We start from the raw sequence: 22484 nt of genomic DNA on the forward strand, positions 1-22484 counted from the left end.
AAGGTATAGAGGTAGGTGTAATGGAGGGTACTAAAAGGCAACAGTGACCTCGATGAGGGTATAAAGGTAGGTGTAGAAGAATGTATTTGGGATGTCTTCATGATAGGAGGTAAGGTGGTGGAATAGGCTGTCTGTGACGGTCTCTACGAGGACGTATGTCTGCCATTTGAATTATTTTAATTTTGTCTATATTGCAAACATCATTGGTTTATTTGAAACAACAACATTCATAAGAAGTTTAGAATAATAAAATCACTAAGTTAGTTATTAATTTTAGGGATATTCTTTTACCCCTAAAATTCTACTGAAATTTTCGTCTCGAAAGGGGGAGGGATGCCAGAGAGGAGGGGAGGGTGGTGGCCTAAAAAGAAGAAATTAAAAATGCAAAATAAAAAAAATAAAATAAATAGACTTACCTAGGCAACTGCGGCGGCGGCGAAGGCGAAACTGGAAAAAGGGGAAGGGGGAGGTGGAGGGGAAGAAAGGGGAGTAGGAGGAGACAGTGGGGAACTGAAAAGAGGAAGAAAGGGAGAGAAAAGAGCGAAAAGAAAGGGACTGTCATGATTTAAAATCCTAAAATTTAGCAATGGACACATCTGTAGCTAAATTATAGATTTTAATAAAAAATGTAATGAAGCGCCATCGTTTTATTAAACTAATCTTAGCAATGGACCTCATCCGTCATTAGCAGTTAGAGTTACATCATCATACCCGAAAAATGCCACCATTTTTATAACCGTACTAGCGATGGAAACACAATCATCGCTATAGGTTGACTTTAGCGATGATTTTTCTGCTTGTCGCTAGTTATACCAGCTTGGCAATGGCATCACGAAAGGTGCCACTCTTTAGCAATGAATGCAAACCATCGCTAAGACGCCATCGTCAAATCGTCGCTAATGTGTCGCTACTTTATGCGCCAAAATTTGGCGCCTTATCTAGCGATGAAAATTATCTCGTTGCTATGTCGTCACAATTTTTATATATACATGATATGTCGCTAAGCTATCATTATCTGACGACGAATAATGATGGATACTCAGCCATTACTAAATTCCATTGCTAAACATATGAATTCTTATAGTGATTTGATAACGCAATAATATATGCATTTTATATGCTATATATATATACGTTGTTCTTCATGTTATCTTTGCATATTTAATCTTTTAGAGCTATTATTCGTTGTTTTTAATATTTCTCTCCTCGGGTTCATTTTCTTTTATTTTTATAGGAATTGGCTCGAGTTACTAGGCGTTGGTGAGGATGTTTGTAGTATCGTTCATGGTCAAGTATGATGTCAAAGAGATAATCATGCCTAGGAGGATCTTATATTGCAAAACGAGCAAAGAAAGCTACCCCGCGGCCACTCCGTGACTTGGCTTTCAAGGCCAACGATAAAGCAAAGAAACAGTCCACTCCGCCCCCTGCTCCCGGGCTGCCCGTGGCTGAATCTGCAAAACTGCATTTTGGACACCTGTCTAGTCGAATTTTTAGGGTGAAAACCTAGCCAAACTCCTGGATATCCTATATAAATAGATTGTGAAAAGAACCTGAAAAGAGGGAGCTCCCTTCTCCTTTTCTCCTTAGTTTTAGGTTATGTTTTCTTTCTCTATTATGTTAATTTTCTTTATGCTTTGAAAATTTATCAAAGACCTCATCATTCATTTATCAATCCAAGTATTTTCCTTTTCCTTTTTAAGTTGTTATTAATTATGCTTTCTTTTATAATCTATTTTGTTTATTTAACTATCATGAGTAAGTAGTTTTCTAATCTAGGGTTAAGTGAACCCTAACCATGATTGATGTATGATTTGTTCCTTTAATTCCCCAAATTAATTATTTAATTGCTCTTGCTTAATTGATTGTGCATATTCCAATACTAGATTAGGGATAATTAGTATTATTATGATTCCATTGTCTTTATCACAACGGGAGTTGGGTTTTGACGGATTTGAATATTTCAATTAAGGACATGAAATTCTCCACAGAAGTAGGTAGAATGGATTGTTAGGAAGTCAGGGTATTGAGTTTAATGTCTTTATTTTGCATGATTCCACGGGAGTAGGTTTTGATTGCTATTAGGAAAGCCATTGATACTCGGGAGAGATCTATGGTATTTTATAGGATTACCTTTTCTTATGAACATTTATTTAATTAGTTTGGAGTAGGAATTTATCTTTGCATAAATTGTACTAGTGGGGATACTTAACTCTAGGTGCTTTTTATCCTTGAATTTATTCTCATTATTATTATTTGCCTTATAGATTAATTCATCCTCAGTCATTGATTTGGTTACTTACTTAGCATTAATTAAAGTCAAGATTAGGTAGTTTTTACTACTTCAGTCTCTAGGGATTTGACCCTTGCTTGCCCAACTACATAGTTAGAAGGTCTAGTTAGGTTATTTTTAGTAGGCACGCGACAGCCTTGTCAAATTTTGGCACTGTTGCTGGGGACTGACGGTATTAAAGTAGTTAATTTTGATTTATTTTTGCTAAGCTTTAGATTTAATAGTGCTTTGGCAATTATTCCTTGTGCTCATAATCTTTTGTTTCTAGTTTTCTTTCTTATTGCATGAAAACTCGACGAACAGGTTCAAGAGATTTAATCCCTATTGATCTTGAAATCGAGGCTACTGTACGTAAGCAAGGAAGTAAAAGGAGAAGGAATAAGAACAAGCAACAGGAAACAATGGCTGAACCACCGGCTGTTAAACCTCTTTGGGAATATGGTATACCGGATGCAACTACCGGTGCGATGTCCAACATTCTTAGACCTGCAGTTACTGAAACACAATTCGAATTGAAACCTCAGTTTATTTAGTTCATCTCCAATGATTCCTTTTCAGGGGGAGTCAATGATTGTCTTGTTAATCATATTGATAGTTTTCTGGAGAAGTGTGACACTTTTAAGATTAATAATGTCAGTGATGATGCAATTAGACTTTGCCTTTTTCCTTTTTCTCTAAGGGATAGGGCAAAAGAGTGGCTAAAAGATGAAGGCATTGGTACTTTTGATTCATGAGACAAGCTAGTAAAGGCATTTTTGGCCAAGTTCTTGGGTCAGGAGAAAACTGCAAAGCTAAGGACCGAGTTGAGCACTCTTCATCAACTAGATGATGAGTCATTATATAAGTATTGGAGAAGGTTCAAGCGTTTGCAAAGAAAGTGCCCTCATTATGGAATTCAAGAGTGGCTATTGATTCAGACCTTCTATAATGGGTTGACGCATGAGTACAGGATTTACATTGACGCTGCGTCGGGCGGTAATTTTGTTGAAAAGGTTCCTACTAAGGCTAAGGCATTACTTGAGAAGATGGCTGCTAATGATAACTTTCACTCAAGTGGGAGAAATAGTGCAAAGAAAGGGGGTAAACATGACATTGATGCAATGACTCTCTTGACTAGTACTGTGTAGGCTTTGTCGCTTAATGTTGATCAACTTCGAGTAGGGCCATCTGTGGTAGCATCTTGTGAGACATGTGGAGTACATGGACATATTGCAAGTGAGTGTCAATATGCTGAAATATTAATAGAGTAAGCTAACGCTCTCTATAACAACAATCAGCAAAGGAGACCCTATGATCCCTACTCCAACACTTATAATGAAGGTTGGAAACAAAACCCAGCATTCTCTTACAAGAACACTCAAAATCAGTTGAACCCACTACTACCACTACCACCTCGCAACAACTTCAATCATCCTCCAGGTTTTCAAAATAGACCACCCTTCAGTCATTAAAACTACAATCAACAGCCTCCCCCACCACAACCCAAGTCCAATCTAGAAGCTTTGGTTGAAACTTTTGCAGCCTCACAGGCTAAGTAAGAGAAGTATTGGAAAGAGCAGTTGAAACAGAATAGTCTCCTTACTGCTACAGTTCAGCAGATTCAAGCTCAAACCAAGCTCATGGAGAATCAGATAAGCTGACTTGCTCAATAAGTGGGTCAATCTTCAAAGGTTTTGGGTCATTTTCTTAGTAACACCGAGCAACCACCTAAGGGTCAAGTTAATGTTGTAACTTTGATGAATGGTAGAAAGCTAGAAGACCTTCCACCGAAGGTAGTTCAAAAGAAAGTAATTGTAGTAGAGGAAGAGATGGTTGAAGCTGAGAAGATGATAAAAAAAGAGAAAATTGAAGAGAAGAAGGAGCCCATTGTCATTAAACCTTACAAGCCACCTGTACCTTTCCCATAACGATTAGCATAGGCAAAGCTAGAAAAGAAATATGGGAAATTTCTAGACATTCTAAAGAAGTTGCAGATCAACATCCCATTCTTGGATGCAATCTCAGAGATGCCCTCCTATGCTAAATTTCTGAAGGACATGCTCTCTAACAAGAGGAAAATCAAAGAGAATGCAATGGTCTTACTGACAGCTAAATACCGTGCTATATTGCAAAACAAGCTTCCAAAGAAGCTAGGAGATCCAGGGAGCTATTCCATTCTAGTCAAGCTAGGTGACATCGAAATAAATAAGGCTTTATGTGATCTAGGGGAAAGTGTCAGTCTTATTCCCCTATCAATTTGCAAGAAACTTCAGATAGGTGAATTAAAACCCACGCGCATCTCCCTATAGTTGGTAGACAGATCGCTGAAATTTCTTTTGGGTATTCTTGAGGATGTGCCACTTAGAGTTGGAAAATTCTTCATCCCTTGTGATTTTATGGTTATGGAGATGGAAGAAGATGCGCAAGTCCCTATCATTCTAAAGAGATCCTTCTTGGCCACTGCTAGGGCCACTATTGATATGAAGAATGGGAAAATCACCTTTGAAGTGGGTGATGAGAAGGTGGAATATTGACTCACAAGTTCTATGGGTTCTCCTTCTAAGGAAGAAACAATTTATAGCATGGATGCTCTAGATGAAGTAGTGAAAGCTAAGGCCACAGATTTACAACTCGATGATTCATTGCAAATGATCTTAATGGGGAGTGCAGATAAAGAGGATCAGGAAACAAGGGAGTATAAGAGGCTCTTGGAGGAGACACAAGTGCTAGTAGCTGATGAGCCTATCAAGGAAGTGTTGAAACTAAGGGAGTCTAAGGAGTGTACGACACCTCCTAAGGCAGAATTAACACCCCTTCCCTCTAACCTGAAATATGTGTTTATAGGTCCTAATAAGACATACCCTGTTATTGTTAATGCTGAACTCAATGACATGCAAACTGAGCAATTGCTTGTGATTTTGAGAAAATACAGGAATGTCATTGGGTACACTATTGATGATATTAAGGGTATTAACCCATCTTTATGCATGCATAAGATCAATTTTGAGAACGACCATACCTCTTCTGTAGAATCTCAAAGAAGGCTTAATCTAAATATGATGGAAGTAGTCAAAAAAGAGGTTCTTAAATTGCTTGATGCCGGGATAATCTACCCTATCTCAGATAGTAAATGGGTTAGTCTTGTACAAGTGGTTCTAAAGAAGGGAGGTATGACCGTTGTCAAGAATGACAAGGGTGAACAAATCCCCACTAGAATTGTGACAGGGTGGCGAATGTGCCTTGATTATAGGAAATCAAATAAAGTCACTCGAAAAGACCACTTTTCTTTCCCGTTTATTGGTCAAATGTTAGAAAGATTGGAAAAACATTCCTTTTTCTGTTGGTTAGATAGATACTCAGGGTTTTTCCAAATTCCTATTCATCATGATAATCAGGAAAAGACTAATTTTACCTGCCCTTATAACACTTTCGCTTATCGAAGAATGCCATTTGGATTATGTAATGTTCCTGCCACTTTTCAACGATGCATGATGGCAATTTTCTCAGGTCTTATTGAGAATTCTATAGAAGTTTTTATGGATGACTTCTCAGTCTATGGAACATATTTTGATGTTTGCCTTAATAATTTGGAAGGGGTGCTCCATAGATGTAAAGAAGTCAAGCTAATTCTCAATTGGGAAAAATGTCATTTTATAGTACAGTAGGGTGTCATTTTGGGTCATGTTGTTTCTCATAGGGGCATCGAAGTTGACAGGGCTAAGATAGAGGTCATTGAGCGTTTACCATCGCCTAATTCTGTAAAAGGAGTAAGGAGTTTCCTTGGTTATTCGGGGTTTTATCGCCGTTTTATCAAAGACTTTTCAAAAATTGCTCGACCTCTAACTAAGCTCTTAGGCAAGGATGTTCCCTTTGTTTTTACTAATGTTTGTATTGAGGCTTTTGACAGGTTAAAGCAAGCTATTATATCTGCCCTAGTCATGCAATCGCCAAACTGGAATCTTCCATTTGAAATCATGTGTAGTGACTATGCAGTTGGGGCAGTGTTGGGCCAGAGGAAAGATCGAAAGCTCCATGCCATCCATTACGCGAGCAAAACTCTTAATTCGGCCCAGATGAACTATCCCACAATCGAGAAGGAATTGTTGGCAGTGGTGTATGCAATGGAGAAGTTTCGGTCCTATCTGGTTGGATCGAAGGTGATAGTTCACACGAATCACGCAGCATTGAGGTATTTGATGAGTAAGAAAGATGCTAAACCTCGCTTGATTCAGTGGATTTTGTTGTTACAAGAATTTGACTTGGAAATTAAGGACAAGAAAGGAGCCAAAAATGTTTTTGCTGATCATCTCTCCTGACTTGTCCTTGATGGTGAAGGTGATGAGGATTCTCCCATCAATGATTCATTTTCTGATGAGCAACTTCTAGCTCTAGCTATTAAAGAGATCCCATGGTATGCTGATATAGCAAACTACTTGGCTAATTGTACTATTCCTCACGGCTATTCATCATAACAAAAGAAGAAATTCTTTAAAGAGGTGAGGAGACATTTTTGGGACGACCCTTTTCTTTACAAATCTTGTGCTGATGGGATGATTAGAAGGTGTATTCCAGAAAGTGAGGTGCCATTCATTATTTCATATTGTCACGATTTTCCATGTGGAGGACATGCTGGCACTAGTAAGATTGCAACAAAGATTCTTCAGTGTGGTTTTTATTGGCCAAGTCTTTTCAAGGATGTTCATCAACATGTTAAGTCTTGTGATCGATGTCAACGAACTGGTAATATCTCTAAGAGGAATGAAATGCCTCTTAATAACATCCTCGAGGTGGAATTATTCGATGTGTAGGGAATAGATTTCATGGGTCTGTTCCCTTCTTCTTATGGGAATGGGTATATCTTGGTCGATGTGGATTATGTCTCAAAGTGGGTTGAAGCCATAACTACTCCAACCAATGATGCTTGTGTGGTAAGCAAGTTCTTTAAAAAGAATTTTTTTCCTCGATTTGGTGTACCACGAGTGTTGATTAGTGATAGAGGCAAGCATTTCTTGGAGAATCGATTTGAGGCGATGCTTAAAAAGTATGGAGTACATCATCGAGTAGGGCTTTCATATCACCCACAAAGTAGTGGTCAAGTAGAGATTTCTAATCGAGAGATCAAAACCATCTTGGAGAAGACGGTTGTGAATTCAAGGAAAGATTGGTCCGTGAAACTCAACGATGCACTATGGGCTTATAGGACAGCATTTAAGACCCCTATTGGCACCACTCCATATCGACTAGCTATGGGAAAGCATGTCATCTTCTGTTGAATTAGAGCATCGTGCATTTTAGGCTATCAAGAGCCTAAATTTTGACTCTCAAATGGCAGGTGAGAAGAGACTCCTGCAACTTAATGAGCTAGAAGAGATTCGACTTGATGATTATGAAAGTTCAAGGTTGTACAATGAGAAGACTAAAAGATGGCATGACAAAGGATTTTGAGAAGAGAGTTAAGGAAGGCGACTTAGTTCTCCTTTTTAACTTTAGGTTAAAACTCTTTCCTGGAAAACTTCGCTCTCGATGGTCAAGACCATTCCGAGTTAGTAAGGTTTTCCCTTATGGTTCAATAGAGCTTTGGAACAGAAAAATGGTACTTTCAAGGTGAATGCTCAAAGACTGAAACATTACAGAGTCGGTGACCTCATTAACGAGAGTGTGGACATCACACTTTCCGACCCTTCATTGGAATGAATCGCAAAGGAGGTCGAGCTTATGACCTTATAAACAAGCGCTTTTGGGAGGCACCCCAAACTCATTCCTAATTTTATTTTTATTTTCAATTTTCTTTTTACTCATAATTTACTTTATTTATTTACATTTTTCATTTATAAATAATAATTAAAAAAATTTAAATTAGAAAAATAAAATCATAAAAATAATTTTTCGTTTTATGCAAGCATTTTGGTACAAAATCAATTTTCTTAGGACTTAGAACTTTGACTTTTTATCTTCTTTTATTTTGCTTTGTTTTGTGTGTTGTGTTTTTATTTCTTTTACTTAATTTGTTTTAGCTTAAGCCTTATTCTTATTTTATCGCTTTCATTTCATTTTTTTAATAGGTACTCATGCCCTCACCAAATTAGCTAAGAAAAAAAAAGAAAAAAGGGGGGAAACGAGAGAATGAAGGCAGTATAGTCCACAACCACCTCGTAGCCGACTATTCTGAACCACAGGTAACCCGTGACTCTCAAAATAAAATAGCACACGAGGCGGTCCGCTCCATAGCAAGGTCGCGAAAAGAAAGGAGACAACCAGTCTATTCCACTGGATGGACGCGATGCACCCATAATCATCGCAGCCTGGTCGTGACTCGTCTCATTACAGTTAAAGGCGACAGCTCGAGCCCTATGTTCGGTGCCGCACTTTCTCCAGCCTCTTCATCAACTCACAGCTGCAAAAAAAAAAAAATTTGGCTCAAATCTTCAGCATTCATTGAAATTGCACAAAACCTTGATTGAATTTACTCTTCATTAGTTGGGGATTTTGTAACTAGCAACGAAATACCCTAATTAATCTGAAACCTAGGTTTTGAATTGCTTGATTTTTGAAGGAAAGTCGGGAACAATCTGCTGGATTTTTGATGCCTGATTCAACCAGACTTCAACCAAACTCGCTCTAGAGAATCTAAATACTTGGATGAAGTCACAAGGATTTTCAAACCCTCCTCCTCCTCTTTAATGAGATTTTATGAGTATCTCTCCCTTTTACTTATGTTTATATTTTGCATTTGCATTGAGGACACTGCAACATTTAAGTGTGGGGGAGGGTATTAATATATGTATTAGTTTTTTTGGTGTTGCTAAAAAAAGAAAATAAATGAAAAGAAAAAAAACTTTGAACATTCCAAGCCAATTTATGAAGCAAGTAATTTCAAGAGAAAAATGTTTTTCTATAGTTCTTGTCATGAGTTGATTGACATTGGATTGAATAATTCGGTAATGATGTGTAAATCCTTTCTTGGCAATGGGTTGTGGCTAGAATTATCTTCCGGACCCCGATTCGACTAATGCATGTATCTTAAGTAACTTGTGAGGAATTTGAGCCATATAGGCTGACAAATCTGAATCAGTCTTTGTTCTTCATGTGTGATTAGATATTTTCCTCTTATGTAGTACGATTCTTGGACTTGTCTTGGTTCTATTCGAGACTTTGTGACACGTATGTGGGGGAATGACTGAAGATTCCTTTAGGTAGTTAGAGCCTCAAATTTTAGGATTAGGATTATTCGCTCCTTTTTCTTTTTATTTTACATTCCCCTCTAGGTTGAACCATGTTGAGCTTCGATCCCATTTCTTGACACCCTACATTACATGCCTTAGAGCCTTTTGTAGGTTTTGTTTGGATTTTGCGGAGTATGCTACTACAATGTATGCTTTATATGTCAATATGGAGATTGTGATACGAAAGAAAAGTTGCAAAGTTTATTACTCAAATAAAGTGTTAGTTTATTTTCAAAAAAAAAAAGTGAAAAGTTCGGGAAAGAAGCACATAATTTCCCGATATACAAAAAAAAAGAAAAAAAAGAGGAGAATGAACCTAACATTTGGAAATAGTTGTGTTGGTCGGAGTATATTTTATTTTCTTTTATTAGGATTTGAGCACCACATCCCCAAATAACATTGTCTTACCCTATTTTAACCAAGCCTACCCTATTACAAGGAACTCATGACCCCCGTATTTGTGCCACCCCAAAATAAGTAGAGAAAGATGAGAGGCAAGTCTAAAGAGGAAGACTACAAAAGTGTCGAGGTGCGTGAACGAAGAATAGGTTGAGTGATGATGCTGCTACCTTTTTAAACACATGAGAGACTCAATTTGTTTTCTTTTACAAAACTAAAATGAGAAGCTACATGCATATAATTGAGTTAGGGGAATGAGGCGGTAAGATTAGTTGGTCATTGAAGGGTGTCATTGACTTACTGTTTCATTCCATGTTCATTGATTTATGACCTTAACATAGTTCCTAAAATGATTTTAAGTTTTCGTAATTGTTACTTGATTGAATTTATTGGTTTGGATGTTCATTATTCGACTTTGTAGGTATGCCATTCTGAAAACTTTCACGAGACCTTACTCATCCGCTGGGTAACCTAAGGGTTTAAAGCGCTTGTTGCACATGCTAAGTGCAACCGTGATTCCTACGACAGTGAGTTAGGATTTTATTGCTTTATTAGTATAGTTTTTCTTATTTTTATTTTGTTTCCTCGAGGACGAGTAAATGTTAAGTGTGGGGGAATTGATAACGCAATAATATACTTATTTTATATGCTATATATATACATTTTTCTTCATGTCATCTTCGCATATCTAATCTTTTAGAGCTATTATTCGTTGTTTTCGATATTTCTCTCATCGAGTTCGTTTTGTTTTATTCTTGTAGGAATTGGCTCAAGTTCCTAGGCGTTGGCGAGGATGTTTGTAGTGTCATTCATGGTCAAGCACGATGTCAAAGAGATACTCATGCCTAGGAGGATCTTATATGGCGTAACGAGCAAAGGAAGCTATCCCGCGGCCACTCCGTGACTTGGCTTTCAAGGCCAACGATAAAGTAAAAAAATAGTCCACTCCGCCCCTTGCTCGCGGTCTACAATGCCACGCCGCGGCCTGCCCGTGGCTGGATCTACAAAACTGCATTTTGGACACCTGTCTAGTCGAATTTTTAGGGTAAAAACCTAGCCAAACTCTTGGATATCCTATGATATAAATAGATTGTGAAAAGAACTTGAAAAGATGAAGCCCCCTTCTCCTTTTCTCCTTAGTTTTAGGCTATGTTTCCTTTCTCTATTATGTTACTTTTCTTTATGCTTTGAAGATTTATCAAAGACCTCATCATTCATTTATCAATCCAAGTATTTTCCTTTTCCTTTTTAAGTTGTTATTAATTATGCTTTCTTTTATAATCTATTTTGTTTATTTAACTATCATGAGTGAGTAGTTTTCTAATGTAAGGTTAAGTGAACCGTAACCATGATTGATGTATGATTTGTTTCTTTAATTCTCTAAATTAATTATTTAATTGCTCTTGCTTAATTGATTGTGCATATTCCAATACTAGATTAAGGATAATTAGTATTGTTATGATTCCATTGTCTTTATCACAATGAGAGTTGGGTTTTGACAGATTTGAATATTTCAATTAAGGATATGAAATTCTCCATGAAAGTAGGCAGAATAGATTGTTAGGAAGTCAGGGTATTGAGTTTAATGTCATTAATTTGCATGATTCCACGGGAGTAGGTTTTGATTGCTATTAGGGAAGCCACTGATACTTGAGAGAGATCTATGGTATTTTATAGGGTTACCTTTCCTTGTGAATATTTATTTAATTAGTTTGGGGTAGGAATTTATCTTTGCATAAATTATGCTAGTAGGGATACTTAACTCTAGGTGCTTTTTATCCTTAAGTTTATTCTCATTATTATTATTTTCATTATAGATTAATTCATCCTCAATCGTTGATTTGGTTACTTACTTAGCATTAATTAAAATCAAGATTAGCTAGTTTTTACTACTTCAGTCTCTAGGAATTCGACTCTTGCTTGGCCGACTACATAGTTAGAAGGTCTAGTTAAGTTATTTTTGATAGGCACACGACAGCCTTATCATGATTGACCCAATATCCATGTGGTAGCTGATCTCTTTAGGGAGCAGCCTAGGGAATGAAACAAGAAACTGCTCAACTAATACTTAACAAAGGAAGTGAATGAAGCTATCCAGTGAATCCCTATAGGGCCAAGACAAGAAGGGGACATGATTGCATGGCATTAAGATAGAAAGGGTGAATATATAGTAAAATCAGGTTATTGGCTTCTGTGTAAGATGAAGTTTGAAGAATTGCAATCTAAAGCCTCATCATCACAGTCTGATGAATAAAAAATATGGAAATCCATCTGGAAAGCAAAGGTTTCTCCCAAAATCCAAAATTGTTTTTGGAGAATTTTGAGAAACAATGAGTGTCCAAGAAAATCTGTTCAAAAGGAAGACAGCTCACTCTCCTAGGTGTAATATGTGCTAAAATGAAGTTGAAACATGTGAATATATGTTGTTCTTCTGCCCGAGAGCATCACAAGTATGGTTATCGAGCGTTTAATTTACTCTCCATCCTTGGTGGGATTTCGATATATATATGATTGGTGGAAAATTATGTATAAGGAGTTTGGGAAAAAAGGCAGAGACGGGATGGTGGAAGAGATCATGTTTACAAAATGGGCGATATGGAAAATGAGGAACTCAATTGTATTCAAAGGTGAGAACCCTAATCCAAAAAAGATAGCTGACCAAGCTTTCAAAAATTGGCAGAATTCCAACAAAGTGTTGAGGTGGCAGAAGTATAATCAGGTTTATAGTCCCAGATCACGGGACATCAAAGCTCCTCAACTTGATCCTCTCTAAAAGATGGAAAGCTGAAATTTAATATTGATGCAACTTTTAATGAGTCCTCCTTGATGGCTAGCTTAGCAATTGTAATTTAAAATAGCAGAGGAGAGCTTGTTAAGGTTGGATATAGAAGGGTGAAAGCTTTTTTAGCTCTTCTGGGTGAAGCTTTAGCACTGAAGGAAGTTATCCTGCTGGCCAAAGACGTGGGCAATTATATTGCCATTTTTGAGTTTGATGCTTTACTAGTAATTAAAGTTGTCTCTGATGTAAATAAAGCAGTATTATAGAATTAAAAGCAATCATTCTATAAATTAGACGTTTAATCTTGGATAGGCCTTTATTTATTTTCAATGCATATCAGAAGAACAATAAAGTAGTGTAGCTGACTTTGTAGCAAGAGGTTGTTTAGCATAATCTTTCCCCCCTGAATTTGGTAATGAATCCCCCCCTTGTGTTAAGGGATCTTCTGTATTTTGAAGCTTTTCTAGTTGTTTGAATGAATATTTTACTGTTCAAAAGAAGTTGTAATAGTCTGGATCCAAATTACACAAGAAACTATGACGTCACTTATTTTGATATTTTTTCAAGTCCAACATATTTAATTTTGGAGTTCTCCTAACTCCACAAATTAAATAATCAATATATATTTCATATCATTAGTTCTAACTCTTTATTATATATTATCAGACATTTTATGTCTTATTTTGATGTGCAATTCGATTCATTATTGCATCCTTGTATTCTTACATATCCATCAATTTTCACATGGTTTGTTCTCGAACCACACATTTCTTGGAAAGATTATGCTCTGGTTCTATTTATAACGACTCAGATCTACATCAGATGAGAAAATATATGTTTTCACCCTTACAAACCTCACGGTGTTATGCTCTTGGTGGATTTGAGTACTTCCTAAAAGGTCAATCATTTTGATTTTTCTAAATCCAACACATAAAATTTTAGATTTTTTCCTAACTCTACATCTAAATGATAAAAAAAAATATTATGTGATTGGTTTCAAGTCTTTACATATATGTTATCGTATGTAAAATTTGATTCAGTCATATGCCTCCTTGTTATAAAGGCTTGCTATCTTATAAGCGTGTCAAAAGCTAAGTATTTTACTTTTGCCCCAATATTTCTTCTCTCACTAGATCGCTTATCCGGCTAGGATAACATAAAAATAGTTGGAGATAGTCGAGGATAAATGAAAAAAGAAAGAACATTTCAACACATTACGGTTAAACAGTTACCAATAAGGTGTTTGGAGCAAGCAAGGTGTGAAAGTAAGAGGCAGCCATTAACCTATACTCAACAAAACGAATTAATCAAACGCAAAAGACCCAAAGTCTTTTATTAAATATTCAGTTTAAGAAATTTTTGCCTTTTAATTTACAATAATGTTCAAGTTTTTAATTCCTTAGCTCAAGCATTTAATTTACGTTATAAGCATTTACCTATTTTATACAATTGATTTCTTAATTTTACAATTTACTATCAAATTTTAGCTTTCAAAGTTTTTTCTTCCAAATTCTTTAGTTTTCGAAATCTTAGCTTTCAATTTAATATAATAAATCTTTCAGCTCCTGCTCATAGTTCAATATCTTTTTCAAATACTTTTAACTCAACCAATCAAACTTTTCCATCACAAATATGTTTTATTGTTAAATTAATAATTTGAGTTTAACATTCTTAATCAAAGCTAAGATTATTTGCTTTCATTTTTATCAAATAAATTTCTTAATTTATTTATTATATTGAATTTAGCTTTTAAATTTCTTAATTTATTTAATAAAAATATAGCAGCTTAGCTAAAAATTTAAAATAGCTTATACATCAGTTTAACTTATTGAGTATTTAGTTTTATTATTTTTTTAAAATATTAGGTAATAATATATAAAGTTTAACATGAAAATTCTATAATATTTATTAAAATATATAAATTATAAATTATAAATTTTAATAAATTATAAAATATCCTCATCCCTTTCTGAAAAACTAATTTACTTCGATCAAATTCTATATGGAGGAATAAGAATCTCAAAAAAAAAAAAAAACTCGCGTTGCCCCAATCCATTAACATTTCTGAATAATATTTTTATGAGAATTACACTAAACTTAAAATTTATATATAAAATAATGCACTTGTCATATAAAAGAAATAATATTTATGTTCTATGATTTAAACTGATGAATTCTAAACTGTAATAATAAAATAATATAAAACAAATAGGTGTATATTATAAATTTAAAATATTAATTATAAATAAATATTATCAATTATGTACCTAATTTTATTTTTTGGGATTTTGTCTGAATAATGTGAAATATAAATTTCTCATGATATAGTTGGAATATACAAAATCATGTATTACTCTAATACAAATATAAAACTTAACTGAGAAATGTATTTGAAAAGAAAATCCATGACTTCAAAGTTTTAAGAGGGAATAGAAACATGCCCAATGTGGCTGCTGCTAGAGCTCTCAGGGTTGGGGAGCTTTCTTTTTCATATTGATTCATCCCTAATGTGGCTAATCTGACTAATTTGTTATTTTTTCAATGGAATTATAAATTGATTTTCATGAAAAAAGAAATAGGGGACATGCATGGGACTAAGCAACGCAATAGAGTTGTCAGGTCCCTTCTTTACCTACAAGTCTTCAAATGCCAGTTATATTCCCTTACATATTATTATCAAATTTATGTAGTATAAGGACTTCATAATACATGTTAAAAAAAAAATTATAAAGAGACTACAATAAGAGAATTTCTCAGGTCAAAGACTAACAATTCCTCCTAGAATACCGTAGTCTTTACCTGTTTCCAAGGTCTAGAATGTTATTCAGTAATAATGTTTGATCTATTGATGCATTTTTTAATCATAAATTGTGCCCATTAGGTGAACAATAAGGGTTTTCTTTTTGTGGTGGTAATAAGGGTTTTCTTTATATCCTACATAAGTTGACATGTTTATGAATGATAAGAGAATAAGTCCTAGTCATATTAAATAGTGGAATAAAAGAAGTAATATATGGCTGACATGATTGACAAAGAATATTGATTTGATGTAAATATATATGCATACAATAACAGGATATCGTAGCTAACTTGAAATTTCTTCCTAAAACATTTTGTGTTTGGAATAATTACACATTCTGTTATTGTAGGCAATGCAATATGATGACAAGCAGAATACACCAAAGGAAATCTTCAATATTCTCCTATATATTCTGCCTCTCTTTAACTTCCATCTTCATGACATCTATAGCCCGTGACGCTATTTCTGCAACTGAATCTATTAGTGATGGTCAGACTATAGTTTCAGCTGGTGGCAGCTTTGAATTGGGATTTTTCAGCCTGCGCAATTCTAACTATTACTTGGGAATATGGTTCAAAAAGATATCTCATGGAACAATTGCCTGGGTTGCCAATAGAGAAACTCCACTTACAAATTCATCAGGAGTACTAAAGTTTGATGACAGGGGAAAACTTGTTCTTCTCAATCAGGATAATTTGATCCTTTGGTCTTCCAATATATCACGAGTAGTGCAAAACCCTGTTGCGCAGCTTTTGGATTCAGGAAATCTTGTTATTTGGGATGAAAATGATACTGTCCCAGAAAATTACTTGTGGCAAAGTTTTCATCATCCTGATAAAACATTTCTACCAGGAATGAAGATTGGGAAACTAGCTCATGGCTTGGAAGTTCAATTATCATCATGGAAGAGCGTAGATGATCCTTCTCAAGGAAACTTCACTTATCAGCTTGATTCAAGTGGTTTACAGATGGTTGTCAAACGGAATTCAGCTATGGCAGCTCGATCAGGACCATGGGTTGGTATTACCTTTAGTGGGATGCCATATGTAGAAGAAAATCCAGTTTTCGACTATGCATTTGTACATCAAGAGGAGATTTACTATACTTTCGAGCTTGTTAACAGCTCAGTTTTTACAAAGGTTGTTTTGTCTACGAATGGTATCATGGACCGGTACACCTGGATCGATCGGATCAGCGATTGGGGTCTATACTCATCTGCGCCAACTGATAATTGTGATACTTATGCATTATGTGGTGCTCATGCTAGTTGTGACATAAGCAACTCACCTGTATGTTCGTGTTTGAATAAATTTGTTCCAAAACATGAAAATGATTGGAATAGAGCAGATTGGTCAGGTGGATGTGTTCGAAAGACGCCATTGGACTGCGAAGGAGATGGGTTCATAAGGTATTCGAATGTTAAATTGCCTGACATGATGAATTTCTCAATCAATGTAAGCATGACCCTGGAGGAATGTAAGATGATATGCTTGGCAAATTGTTCTTGCATGGCTTATGCCAATTCCGATATTAGAGGAAGCGGAAGCGGATGCTTCCTTTGGTTCGGGGACCTTATTGACATAAAACAATACAAAGAGGACGGGCAAGATCTTTACATTAGGATGGCTTCTTCCGAATTAGGTATACGCTATCACGCTTACGTTGATTATTCACTCAGTATATGATTTACATGTCTAAATGTTGTATGCATTGGCATGTCAAATTTAACTTGACTGACTTGTATATATGACATTTCTGCTTTTAGTTGTTAAAAACCATGCGAGCACCAATCGCAGGAAAGAATCGGTGATCATAGCAACCGCAGTATCGTTGACAGGAATTCTTCTTCTTGTCCTGGGTTTAGGCTTGTACATAAGGAAAAGGAAGAAGCAAAATGCAGGAGGTAGATCTAGTACCCCATTGACCCTGTGAAACTTAAGTTAATTTGCAATTTGTTTTATATTCTCTTTCTATTTACTACTTCACAGGGAAGCACGAAAATCTAGAGCTACCTCATTTTGACTTCGCCATAATAGCTAACGCTACGAATAACTTCTCGTCCTACAATATGCTTGGAGAAGGGGGCTTTGGACCTGTCTACAAGGTAACAGAATTAGGACGTATCATCCAGCTTTCTCTATTACCAGTTGCTGCCAATTCCATGTGCTTGTAGTCAACCCTGTTGGTATCACTTTGGCCACCACACACTATCTAACATACCAAATTTCTTAAGGTTCAAAACCTTTAATTGCGTTCTTTTCTAAAAGCAAACTCTGGAAAAGTTTATTATTTGCATACCTAACAACACACTCTACATTTTCAGGGCCTGCTTAAAGAAGGACAAGAAGTTGCTGTTAAGAGACTCTCCAGGGACTCTAGACAAGGGCTTGATGAATTCAAGAATGAAGTCAAATACATTGCCGAACTTCAGCACAGAAACCTGGTGAAGCTTCTGGGATATTGCATTCATCAAGAAGAAAAGATGTTAATCTATGAATACATGCCTAATAAGAGCCTAGACTACTATATTCTTGGTTAGAATCTCTCAACCCTGATATATGATTCGCAAGGAAATTTATATAAGTTAATTTCATAAAGTATTCCGGAACCTCTTAATTTATCAATTTATGGTCTCATCTAAATCAATCAAGCAACAACATGAGCTTCCTAATAAATATTCTCTTCATAGTAGCTAAATTTACAGTCAGCAGCCATAAGGATTAATCTTTGAATATAATGTGGACAGATGAAACACGAAGCAAGCTATTGGACTGGAACGTGAGGTTCCACATTATCAGTGGAATCTCCAGGGGACTTCTCTATCTTCATCAAGACTCCAGACTAAGAATAATTCATAGGGATATCAAATTGAGTAATATTTTATTAGACAATGAGATGAATCCAAAAATATCAGATTTTGGCATGGCTAGAAGTTTTGGGGGTAATGAAACTGTTGCAAATACAAAGAGAGTTGTTGGAACTTAGTAAGTTTTTTATTTTATTATTCTCACTTCTTCTTTCTTCGAACATGAGAAACTGCATGCAACTGATTTCTCTAAACATGTTTAGAAAAGCACTAATTTAATCATCTCGTGCAGCGGTTATATGTCGCCAGAGTATGCTATTGACGGACTATTCTCAGTAAAGTCAGATACATTCAGTTTTGGTGTTTTGGTGTTGGAGATAATTAGTGGGAGGAGAAACAGAGGATTTAGTCATCCAGATCACCAACTCAACCTTCTTGGGCATGTAAGCTTTAAAACAAGTGGTTAATCTTGATTTTCTATCTTTAGGCTACTATCAACAATTGTCAAAATTGCTAATGATTTTGCAGGCATGGAAACTCTTCAAAGAAGGAAGATATCTAGAGCTTATTGATGCATTAATAATGGAATCCTGCAATCTATCAGAAGTGCTAAGGTCAATTCAAGTTGGTCTGTTATGTGTGCAACATTCTCCAGAAGATAGACCTAGCATGTCATATGTGGTTTTAATGTTGAGTGGTGAAGGGGCATTGCCTGAGCCTAAAGAGCCTGGATTTTTCACCGAAAGAAAACTGATTAAAACAGACTCTTCCTCGAGCAAATATGAATCATGTTCTATCAATGAAGTTACAATTACAAGGATTGGGGCTCGATGAAAATGAAGGATGAGAAAGAGTGATACGCACGCCATATATAGAAGAATAGAAAACAAATAAAATAGATGCTGTTGCTAGATGAGAATTGGGTTTGGCTTGTCAGTGTCACATGGGGCATGAGAAAATGGTACAAGTTATTTTTATTATTTGCCACTACATTTTTCTTTTCCTCAGAAAGGCCACTACATTGTTATGATTTTTAATAGGTTATGATAATATGATTGATTAACTAATACATTTTGTATTCAAAAGCAAATAATTTGGCCCCATTAAATGAATATGGGAATCTTTTCTGCTATGTAAAATTGACAGTTCAGTAATTTTCTTGATGAGAACATCCTTAATCATAATAACCAACCAAGGAAAAGGAATGGTTTTCTTTCCTTTCTTTTTTTTTTAACGAAAAGTACAAATACTTCATCCATAGAAATAAATAATAAGTACACATCTGACATAACAAATACTCATTAACATTAATATCAAAATATATATAGTTATAAATTGCAATTATTATAAAAATAGACTTCATCTCTTCATTTAGAGGAAGAATTTACTACCACTAAAGAGGAAGGATCATATAATTCTGTTAAGAAACTAACAAAAACAGAGGCTAGTGAACATTACAACCAATACATATGGGGATTGGATCATTAATGGCAGCATCACCAAACCTAAAACCAAATCTCCACCTATATCTAACCCTAGATCCCCATGTATAAAATACTTATTTATAAGAAAATAGACAAAAATGAGAAAAAAAAAAAAAAAGAAGTAGAAGGGTGATTTTCAAGAAAAAAAGAGGCCAAAAATACCCTTCTAACTAAAAAATATTGTGTGGCGGAACTGATTTTCTAGATAGAGGAGATAGCAAGGCGAGGAGGATAGAGTCTTTTAAAAAAGCAATGGTTTCTTATGGCCTAATGGCATAAATATTCATGCATCAACTTTTCACTTTTTAACAAATCTAGTTAATTTTTTAGCTTTTTTTAATTAAATTTAAAATTAAGTTTTATTTCAAATATATTCTCCGGTGCTGGAGTGTTGACCATCATGCTTGTTCGACTCTGACATGTGTAAAAAAAAAAAAAACTGCTCAACATTTTATGCTGACTTGTACACTAACATCAAAACCACATCATGTGACATTCGTCTTCTTTAATTGCAAAACCCTAATTTAGTCTCTCCGTCTTTTAAAACAAAAAGACAACATTTTTTTACCCTTGTATTGCCACCACCAACCACCACCATCCTTTTTGTTGTTGCCGATTCTTCTTCTTCAAGCTTTTCCACTTTCTCCATTTGCAAAGCCATAATTTTCCCTATCTTTTCCTCCATTGCCGACATTGCCACTCCACCCCCACTTCCACCCCGCCTCTGCTGCTGCTACTTCCTCTTTTTCAAGCTTTCGCGAATGTTGGTCTTAGCTTCTGAAGAAACTGCTAGGGCTAAACTGGAAGCCACCATCTCATACAGTGTCGTTTTGGTTTCGAGGAATAGTAATTATTAGTGTGCTATTTGTTATTGTCCTACTACCATACAGTGTGCTCGTTGTAAAGTTATTTATTAATTATTTTTTATTAGTTGTTATTATATTAAATGACTATAGGTATAATTATCTTTAAATGTATTATATTTTATAATATTATTTTCAATGATACAGATTAATAAAAATATTTTATAATAATTAAAATTATTAAAATTAATTTTATTTGATTTAATTGTAGTATTATTAAGAATATCTATTAAAGCTAATTTAAAAATATATGGATTAAAATTTAAATTTCAGCAATAAAAATGATTTCAAATGTCATAATTGTAATATCATAATTATTTATCATGAAATATATAAATTTAATTATATAAAATTAAATTAAAATAAATTATTATCAATAAATTTTAATAGGCATAAAATTGTCCAAATAAAAAAAATTAATTTAGCTATCAGTTGATATGAAAAAGCTATTAAATAGAGCTGATAGAATTAAGAACTGATTGTGATTGAGAGGTTGTTTGGTTCAAAAGTTTGATGCAGCTAATAGTTGTTTCTTACTGTTAATTTATATTAAAGCATTTGGTAAAAACTTGAAAAATAACAGCTAATAATTTATTTATTCTCAATCAGTTGTTGATTGTATTAGCTCTGGTTTAAAGCTTTCTCTTATCAACTGATAATTAGTTTGATTTCTTTATTTATTTGAACACTATTGTCCTTATTACAACTTATTAATAATAACTAATTTTAAATTGATTTTATATAATTAAAATTTTATATTTTATAATAAATAATTATTATTTTAAAATTATTCTTAATAGTTAAATAATATTTTAAAAATATGGTATTTGAAATTAGAAATCTTTATTAGTGGAATCTAAATTTCAATTCCTATTTCTAAAATAATTTTTATAAATATTTTTTAATAATAAATACAATTGGATTAAAAAAATTAACTATAATATTTTTAATTATTATAATATTTTTATTAATTTGTATCATTGAATATAGTACAATAACATAAAATATATATAAAGATAAATTATACGATCAATTATTATTTAATATGCTAACAACAGCCGCTAATAAAACTTTACCAAACGGTTTAATCTATCAGCTATCATCAACCAGCTACCAGCTGTATTGATCAGCCGAACCTAACAGGTCTTAAATTAGCTATCAACTGTTGATTTTTAAGTTTTACCAAATTGATTTAATGCAGTTGTTTAGTGAGAAACAACTATCAGTTGAACAAAACCTTTAAACCAAATACCCTCTTAGCCTAGTAATAAATAAATATTTTAATTTGATTAAGATTTTAAATCTAAAGTACTTTCCCCTCATTATATGAAAAGGCAAAAATACAAAGTAAAGCAAAAAAAGTTTGTAACTTTCTATTATATAATTATTTGTATTCGTCCCTTGAATGAAAGGTGGAATTGTGAAGTTGCTTTGAAGCTCCACCATGTTCTGAAATTCGATCCACAATGTCTATCACTAGGAAAATAACCTCAAAGTCTCAATAACATTTACTCACCAATCTTCATGATAATAGAGAGAATAGAGAGAGAGAAGAAGAAGAAGAAGAAGAAGAAGAAGAAGAAGAAGACCACCTCAGATCCGGCATTGAAGCTCTGAAATCTTACAGCTCACTCTGGTGGCTGCATATAGCAAGTCAACGGCATAAATTAAATATCTTTGGGTGGCACCTCCATACTTAATATTCTTAATATCTATTTATTTGCTTATTATAACAATATTCATCATACGTCTTTAGCAGCCAGAATGATGTCCGCTTTTCTTCTTTTTCTTAACAAAAAAAATAAAAATAAAAATTATTGCAACCCAGAATATATCAGTTCATTGTTGATCTGGCTTC

The 22484-nt window shown here is 34.5% G+C and overlaps 2 protein-coding genes across 2 annotated transcripts; both read left to right on the top strand.

The window, feature by feature from the left end:
• Nucleotides 1-3493: 3493 nt before the first annotated feature.
• LOC125371173 lies at nt 3494-4806 on the top strand. The gene is made up of 4 exons (XM_048379702.1): nt 3494-3508; nt 3964-4185; nt 4267-4506; nt 4624-4806. The coding sequence occupies exons 1-4, from the start codon at nt 3494-3496 to the stop codon at nt 4804-4806; spliced, it is 660 nt and encodes a 219-aa protein (XP_048235659.1).
• An 11017-nt stretch (nt 4807-15823) lies between these two features.
• LOC107262031 (G-type lectin S-receptor-like serine/threonine-protein kinase At4g27290) lies at nt 15824-20285 on the top strand. The gene is made up of 7 exons (XM_048378906.1): nt 15824-17114; nt 17239-17385; nt 17462-17577; nt 17797-18007; nt 18220-18457; nt 18572-18722; nt 18808-20285. The coding sequence occupies exons 1-7, from the start codon at nt 15833-15835 to the stop codon at nt 19111-19113; spliced, it is 2451 nt and encodes an 816-aa protein (XP_048234863.1). The 5' UTR covers nt 15824-15832; the 3' UTR covers nt 19114-20285.
• Nucleotides 20286-22484: the final 2199 nt, after the last annotated feature.

Source organism: Ricinus communis, chromosome 9, assembly GCF_019578655.1.
Source record: "Ricinus communis isolate WT05 ecotype wild-type chromosome 9, ASM1957865v1, whole genome shotgun sequence".
NCBI classification, from domain to species: Eukaryota; Viridiplantae; Streptophyta; class Magnoliopsida; order Malpighiales; family Euphorbiaceae; genus Ricinus; species Ricinus communis.